This window comes from Pan paniscus, chromosome 18 (assembly GCF_029289425.2).
Source record: "Pan paniscus chromosome 18, NHGRI_mPanPan1-v2.0_pri, whole genome shotgun sequence".
NCBI lineage: Eukaryota > Metazoa > Chordata > Mammalia > Primates > Hominidae > Pan > Pan paniscus.
Genome location: NC_073267.2, coordinates 99,840,442 through 99,849,155, shown reverse-complemented (window position 1 = coordinate 99,849,155; position 8,714 = coordinate 99,840,442). Strand labels below are relative to the sequence as shown.

The 8,714-nt window shown below is 54.5% G+C and overlaps 1 protein-coding gene across 1 annotated transcript; it reads right to left on the bottom strand.

Annotated features, from left to right (window-relative positions):
- Positions 1-879: 879 nt before the first annotated feature.
- LOC100985126 (AFG3-like protein 1) lies at positions 880-8,561 on the bottom strand. The gene is given in 8 exon segments (XM_034941148.3): positions 880-1,009; positions 1,012-1,204; positions 1,356-1,550; positions 1,629-1,829; positions 2,342-2,457; positions 4,798-4,878; positions 7,333-7,458; positions 8,387-8,561. Coding segments are annotated over 8 exon segments (1,200 nt in total). The 3' UTR covers positions 880-896.
- Between the last annotated feature and the right edge of the window lie 153 nt (positions 8,562-8,714).

Here is an 8,714-nt window from a genome sequence, read left to right as displayed (position 1 = left end):
AGCAAAGCCTCCCTCAGTTCAAGGCGCCAAAGGGCCTCAAGCTCAGAGCCCAGAAGGGGCCCTCCTAATAAAAATTAGGAGCTACCCAACCCCAGGAAAAGTGTTCACGAACAGGTACCAGGGCCAGGGGCAGCCACGTGCTGGGGCTTCAGGACCACAGTCTCTCCACAAACACCCCTGAGCCGGCTGGGGCCCTGCAGAGCTTCCCACTCCAAGACTCCAACAAAAAGGGGTCACAGGAACAGAACTGATGGTCCAGACACATCCCGCAGTGAAAGCACCTCCAGCCAAGCACAGGGGCCAGGTTTTCTAAGCAACTCAATTCCCTCACACTCAGCAGTGCTGCCACGGAGCCAAGGCGCAGGCAGGGGTGGCGGGGGTGCCCTGATGGGGAACCCAGGTGTGAGGCCCCACAGCTCCACCTCCTCCCTCAGCCATGCACCTGTGGGCGGTGTGGGCTTTTTCCTTTCTAAGGACAGAACAGCAGATCGGCTTCTACCAATCCAAACAGCTGCTTTAGAACCCTGACTTCCCCTTGATGCCTGGCTGACGTTCTCCAATTCTGAATTCTACCAAACGGTGAGGGTTTCTGTGCTGGGCCCAGGCTCCTCCGAGTGTCTTTATGACCATATCAATGCTCCTCCACGGAGGCCCCAGGAAGGCCTGGTGTCTCCAAGGTGCCCCACGCAAGCCCCTCTTGAAGCTACAGTCGTGCCTTCCTCAGCACCACAGGGGCCAGAGCCCTGGGGCCTCTCCCGTCTAACCCTGGACCCAACTGTCCTCCAGCGGGAGGGCCCAGGGACTCAGGGTACCCCCTCTGCCCACTCCCACTCCTACTCCCTGCATGTGGGCTCAGAGCACCCTCCTCTAAAACGCCCATTCACAGTTGTCACGTTTTAATTTGTTTTGGGTGAGATTCCGCAGCTGCTTTGCCAAGGCCCCAGGTAAGTGGCAGTCACCCCAACTCCACCCAGCAGCAGGTGCAGGCGACCGCCACAGGCTACGCAGAGCCCCTGCACAGGCTGCTCTCCACACCTTCCTCCTCCTGTCCACGGTTCCAACCCTTCAGCCCCTCGGGAAGGGATGTGTCCTCCTCCAGGCTGCCCGCGCCCTCTACAAACTCCTCATAGGTAGACTTCTCCGCGAAGGGCCGGGCGCCCAGCAGCTCCACCATGTCTGCCTTCTCCAGGAGCCGCTGGCCCACCTGGAAACAACGGCCCACCTGTCAGACGGCTCTGAGGACATGATCACAGCCCAAACCTAAGCAAGCTGAAGGATGGGTGTGGCCTTCGGGTGTGGCATGACCGTGACTCAACATGGGACCCACGACCTGTCTGGGCAGAGGCCACACTCACCTTCTCCACATGCTCCCGGCACTGTGTCAGCAGGTCCAGGGTGCGCCTGCAGGTGGCACTGACGAGGTGCCGGACCTCGTCATCAAGGAGCTGGGCGCTCACCTCGCCGTACGGCTTCTCCACCAGGGCCTTGCCGTGTCGGGAAAAGTCGAAGGACACCTGGCCCAGCTTCTCACTCACCCCAAACTGCGCAACCTGCCAGTGCGGAACCCAGGATGAGCCTGCGCCCAACAGAGCCTCCTGCGGCCCGTGCCGGGGGATGCCCACCCTTACCTGGGCGTAGGCGCTCTGGGTGACCTTCCTCAGGTCGTCCTGAGCCCCCACAGTGATCTACCCGGAGCACAGCTGCTCGGCCACCCGGCCCCCGAGCATCATGCACGTGCGGTCGAAGAGCTGCTCCTGGGTGTAGAGCTGCTGCTCCCGGGGCAGGTACTGTGCGTAGCCGAGCCCCTTGCCCTGGGGTATGATGGACACCTGAGGACAGGACACATGCCCTCATCACCCCAAACACTGTCCCCACTTCCTCCAGGAGCCACCCTGGAGCGGCCAGGCCACCTGACCCTAGCTCTGACCACAGGTCCTTCTACTGGAACAGGAGAGAAGACAGCCTGACCCAGGCCCCCCATACACCATGGGGATGCCCCAAGAAGTGCACCCGCCTTTGGGAGCTTCACGTGGAAACCACCTACGCTCTGCCCACCCTGCAGAGTCTCTGGAGAGGCCAACGGTCGAATCCAGAGCTCAGGAGTGAGGCGGGTTTAACACTGAGGCTGCTCCCTGGAGTCGCATGGCCAAGGCCCCATTTGGAACCCACTGCCCTGCTTTCCCACCCCGAAGGGATCTTTTGACAAATTCTAGAGCAGTTTATTCCTTAAAAAGCTAAAGGGCCAATCCTTGAATGTACCGTGCCCACATGACCACAGGCTGGCCCAGAGATACCAGGCCCAAGCCTGCCAGGTGGACTCACTCAGGGTGGGAGGACCAACCTTCAGCAGGGGGTCCACGTGCTCCAGGAGCCAGCCCACCACCACGTGTCCGGCCTTGTGGTAGGCCACAGTTGTCTTTTCACCGGGCTGCAGGACCTGGGCCTTCTTCTCAAGACCTACACATCACATTCCCCGGCGAGTGAGGCAAGGCAGGAGTAGGTGGCTGGGAAATGAGGCCACTCCCTCTGCGCCCAGCCGTGTCTGCAGCTACACCTGATCCCCAGGCTCGTTTATACCAGACAGCAGAGGCCAAGCCCCAGCTCCATGCTGCCTTCTTGAAAGTGAAACCCACTTCCCACATACCTCACACAAAGCCTTAACTAAACAGGCCCATTTGAACCCAATGGGAACAGCTGTGTGTGAAACACAGCGAAGCACCATATCCTCTGGCTTGACTAAAGATGACAGCACAGCATGACAGACTAAAGATGACAGCACAGCATGACAGGATGGAGAGGGATGATCTCAGTGCCCTAACGGCCCAGTGCAAGGGCAGGTAACAGGACAAAGGAAAAGCACAGATGGCACAGCTGGCCCTGCTCAGAGCCCTCTAATCACACCAGGACAGCCCTCAGGAGGCTTTGGTGGCAGGACACAGCGACCACACCTGGAATCCTAGAACTTTGGAGGCCAAGGTAGGAGAATCACTTGAACTCAGGAGATTGAGACCAGCCTGGGCTACATAGCAAGACCCCACCTCTGTAAAATTTTTAAAATTTTTTTCAAGTTAAATAAAAATAAGTAGCTTTGGGCTGGGAGTGGTGGCTCACACCTGCAATCCCAACACTTTGGGAGGCCAAAGCAGGCAGATCACGAGGTCAGGAGTTCGAAACCATCCTGGCTAACATGGTGAAACCCCAACTCTACTAAAAATACAAAAAACTAGCTGGACGTGGTGGTGCACACCTGTAGTCCCAGCTACTTGGGAGGCTGAGGCAAGAGAATCACTTGAACCCAGGAGGCGGAGCTTGCAGTGAGCCAAGACTGCACCACTGCACTCCAGCCTGGGAGACAGAGCGGGACTCCATCACTTCATTTCAGGCAAAAAAAAAAAAAAAAAAAAAAAAAGCACCTTTGGTGTTTGCTTTGGGATACTCGATATCATAAGTACTTTATGTATACATTATACTTCGATAAATGGTTAAATAAAGCAGCAGCAGCTAGAATGCTCTTCCACCTGACCAACGTCAGCTCTCACAGCTTGGGGTGGACCATGAAGGATGGCTACTGGCCACCTCCCTATTCTCCACTCTCAGAACAGCACCAGGGAGAGCCAGGCCAAGCAAGACTGTGTTGGCATTGCCTGGTCTGGCAGCCCCAGGAGACCCTTCCTCACAGCTGACTCCAGTTCCCTAAGCTGCAGGAGGCTGTGTGATCCAGCCCACTCTACAGTCTGCTGAGCTGAAGACAGAGATGGATACCGCTCCCCACCAAGCTGAAGCAAATGCACTGTAAGGCTGGGCACAGTGGCCCGCACCTGTAATCCCAACACTTTGGGAGGCCGAAGTGGGCAGATCACCTGAGGTCAGGAGTTCAAGACCAGCCTGACCAAAATGGTGAAACCCCATCTCTACTAACAATACAAAAATTAGCCAGGTGTGGTGCTACGTGACCGTAATCCCAGCTACTCAGGAGGATGAGGCAGGAGAATCGCTTGAACCCAGGAGGCAGAGGTTGCACTGAGCCGAGATCACGCCACTGTACTCCAGCCTGGGCAACAAGAGCGAAACTCCGTCTCAAAAAAAAAAGGGAAAAAAGGAAATTCACTTTGTTCACTCCTTTCACAACAGTACTGTCCTGAGGAGGCCCAGGAAGGTCCCTACAGCTTCCAGGAGGCTTTTCCCAGGAAATCTCATCCATTCCCTTCGGGGAAGAAGGCTCCTTTGCCCTCCACAGGAGGCATTCAAACCTGGTTCTAATATGCCTCCTTGGGCCTCTGACGGCCTGGAAGGCCCATCTCTTTCAATTTCTAACTGTTGCTCCCAGAAGGGGCATGAAAGCTATTGGAAGATCCCAAGTACCATATGTTGGTTTAGAAAATTGGTTCCTGCATGCAGAATTGATTTTTTTTTTTTTTTTTTTGAGACGGAGTCTTGCTCTGTCGCCCAGATTGGAGTGCAGTGGCACGATCCTGGCTCACTGCAACCTCTGCCTCCCAGGTCCATGAGGTTCTCCTGCCTCAGCCTCCTGAGTAGCTGGGACTACAGGTGTGTGCCACCATGCCCGGCTAATTTTTGTATTTAAAAATCAAGATAGGGTTTCGCCATGGTGGCCAGGCTGGTCTCAAACTCCTGACCTCAAGTGATCCACCCGCCTCGGCCTCCCAAAGTGCCAGGATTACAGGCGTGAGCCACTGCGCCCGGCCTGCATGCAGAATTGAAACTGGGGCCAGGGGGTGAGCCTGCCAGGCCCAGAGCTGCAAACACCCCTCCCTCCCTAAGGGCTCCCAGGCTCACCTCCGATGACCCTCTCAATGGCCTGCTGAAAGTGTTTCTCGTGAACAGAAGAACTCAGATGCCGGGCAGCAATCAGGGCTGCTTCATTGCAAACATTCGAAATATCAGCACCAGACCCAGGAAGGAAGAAATAGCCAACAGTCAGTGCTGCTCCTGGCCGCTGGAGCTTGACCCAGATCAGTTGTTAACGAAAATCTCCAGCAGAGAGGCCAAGGCTGAACTTCAGTAGGGAACTTAAAGGTAATGGGAGGTGTCCATCAGTCACCACTATTTAGCCACATTTTTTGTTAACCTTTATTAAGGTATAATTTATAAACCATAAAATCCACCCATTCTACACACACACATCAACGATTTTTAATAAACTGATCACGTAGTGCAACTGATGCCATAATCTAGCTTTAGGACATTTCCATCATCTCTGTAAGGTACCCTGTGCTATTTATAGTTAACTCCCATTTCCACTTCTGGCAACCACTCACCTCATGTCTGTCCCTACAGATTTGCTGTTCTATACATTTTTATTATTATTCTGCACATTTCACATAAATGGGAACATATACTATGTGGCCTTTTGTGCCTGGCTTCTTGCATTTAGAACAGTATTTTCTAGGTTCACCCATGTTGTGGCATGCATCGATACTTTATTCCTTTTTATAGCTGAATTTGACTACAGTATATACCACTTTGGCCGTTCACCTGCTGATGGACACTACAGATGCTTCCATCAGAGCAAAACAGACTCATCCCTGCTGAGGGGCAGTCAGAGTCATCCCCGAGTTATCTCTGCTGAATCATCCCTGCTGAGTCATCCTTGCTGAGGGGCAGTGCTGAGTCATCCCTGCTGAGTCATGCCTGCTGAGGGACAGTGCTGAGTCATCCCTGCTGAGTCTGCTGAGTCATCCCTGTTGAGGGGCAGTGCTGAGTCATCCCTGCTGAGTCATCCTTGCTGAGGGGCAGTGCTAAGTCATCTCTGAAGAGTCATGCCTGTTGAGGGGTGGTGCTGAGTCATCCCTGCTGAGTCATCCCTGTTGAGGGGCAGTGCGGAGTCATCCCTGTTGAGGGGCAGTACTGAGTCATCCCTGCTGAGTCATCCCTGTTGAGGGGCTGTGCTGAGTCATCCCTGCTGAGGGGCAGTGCTGAGTCATCCCTGCTGAGGGGCAGTACTGAGTCATCCCTGCTGAGTCATCCCTGTTGAGCGGCAGTGCTGCGTCATCCTTGCTGAGGGGCAGTGCTGAGTCATCCCTGCTGAGCCATCCCTGCTGAGGGGCAGTGCTAAGTCATCTCTGCAGAGTCATGCCTGTTGAGGGGCGGTGCTGAGTCATCCCTGCTGAGTCATCCCTGTTGAGGGGCAGTGCTGAGTCATCCCTGCTGAGGGGCAGTGCTGAGTCATCCCTGCTGAGGGGCAGTACTGAGCCATCCCTGAGTCATCCCTGTTGAGCGGCAGTGCTGCGTCATCCTTGCTGAGGGGCAGTGCTGAGTCATCCTTGCTGTGTCATCCCTGCTGAGGGACAGTGCTGTCATCTCTGCTGAGTCATCCCTGTTGAGGGGCAGTGCAGAGTCATCCCTGTTAAGGGGTAGTGCTTAGTAAGCCCTGCTGAGGGGCAGAGTCATCAAAGTCATCTCTGTTGAGGGGTAGTGCTGAGTCATCCCTGCTGAGTCATCCCCCTCTATGGGCAGAAGAAAGCAGTCTTGGTAACATTCCAGCTTTTTAACTTTGGTATGTAAACAGACATCTGAAGTCAGCCAGAGGAGAGAACAAAAGGGAGGAAGCACATTTTGTGTCTAAGACAGATGACACCTTTCAGATACCTGCCAGGCAAGACCTCACTCACCATCCTGCAGCAGGCAAACGTACAATCCTGTGTGAATACACGTGACCTGACACTAGGCAGGACACTGTGGGGAGCCAGGGTACGGGTACCACTGGGGGCGCCAAGGCAGCTGGAGGTGATAAGATGCCACAGCAGAATGTTCCAGGGGTGGCAGGAGCAGGTGGGCATAGGTCAGAAGCTGTGGCCAATGGCCACATAACCATGAGGTACTGATGCAGCAAAGAGCTGCGGAGCATGGGTGAGGAGAACAGGAATCCCCCTGGAAAAGTCCCCACTCATTCCTGAGGGTGATCCTGCCTAGGCAGGGAAGTAGGTTTCCTAGCATAGACCAGGATTTCATTGAAAAGAAGAGAGAAAAGCAAACGAGCTTCCTCAGCAGGGAGGGCAAGCCCCAGGCAGAAATGCTGCGGGAAGCATCAGGTTGCCAGATTCTCCCCCCGGGACATTACTGTCAGCTCTGCAGTAAGACTCACTAAGTCTGACTTTAATTAAGACAGAAATTCAAGTGGGTACAAATTAGTTTTGGGGCTAAGAAACTGATCTCTGAGGCCTCTGAACACTCTCAACAGGCGAAAAGTCCTGCAGACAAGGGTGAGCACTGCCAGAACTGAATGAGAACGGCCAGTCACCACCCCCCATGACAAGGAGCAGAGCGCACATGGCTCCCACCACGGGGAACAGCACAGCCCGCAGCACTCACCAGGGAAGCCTGGGGTGAGCGCTGCCAGCTTCCTCGCCAGGGCGTCCTTATTGAGGCTCTCGTCCAGCTTCAGTGGGCGCAGGTGGACCTTAAAGATGGAGGACCTGCCTTTGATGTCAGGGGGACCTAATGAAAAACAGAGAAAGAAGCATGGGCTCTTGTGCTTTCTGGGTCTTCAGAACAGTCACCCACAACCATACCACAGAACTGCAAGGACAGCTGGGGTCCCTGTGGAGGTCTCTGCTGTCATCCTCCAGACACAGCTGGAAGCAATGGCAGAAACCAGCCAGGCCACACACACATCTGCCTCCACAGCTACTAAACCCCTCAGCCGAGGGCCACCCGGGATTAATGCTTCCTAACAAACACAAGAGGGTAAGGGGAAGGCGACGATGGCTGACCGTCAGGGTGAAGAGTAAGGGATAAATTGCTGTCTTCTAAATTATCAATTTTTACTTTTTCATAATTTATTGGTTTTGAGACAGAGTTTTGCTCTTGTTGCCCAGGCTGGAGTGCAGTGGTGCAATCTCGGCTCACCGCAACCTCTGCCTCCCAGGTTCAAGCGATTCTCCTACCTCAGCCTTCCGACTAGCTGGGATTACAGGCGTACGCCACCACGCCCGGCTAATTTTGTATTTTTAGTAGAGACAAGGTTTCACCATATGGGCCAGGCTTGTCTCAAACTCCTGACATAGTGATCTGCCTGCCTCGGCCTCCAAAAGAGCTGGGATTACAGGTGTGAGCCACCATGCTGAGCCGACTATCAAATTTTTATAGTAGTGGGAAAAAAAAAAAAAAAGCTGGAGAATAACTATCTGTTACATCCCTCCCACCTCTCTGTGTTGCAGCAACATCCCTGCAGGCCCAACCACATATATTCTTGCCAAAAAGTGGATTGCCAGGGGCAGGACGGACGGCAGCAACCTGGGGCTCTCACACATTTTCAAAATGTTACATGAACTGCCTCGGAATTACTATCAAAATCCCTCCAAATACACTGCAAATCACCTAGGCCAAGGGGATAAAGGCCCGGCCCTGAGAAAGGGGTACTCACCAGTGTAAATCTGGCGATGAAACCGGCCAGGCCGCATGAGGGCCGGGTCCAGGATGTCAGGGCGGTTGGTGCCAGCCAACACCACGACGTTGGTGGCAGAGTTGAACCCTGGACACAGGAGAAGCAGGTGAGCCTTAGCAGCTACCCGATGTGTGCATGGCAGGTAACCAGCCATCCCTCCGCTAACTGGGAACCCCACAGCCTGGCTCAGGGGGTACAGAGAAATCCAGGGCGTGGGCCCTCCTTATCCTGACTTATTATGGGTTCCTGCAGCCTCTGACACCACATGGTGCTGGAGTGGAGGAGGGCAAGCCAGGGGCTGCACAGG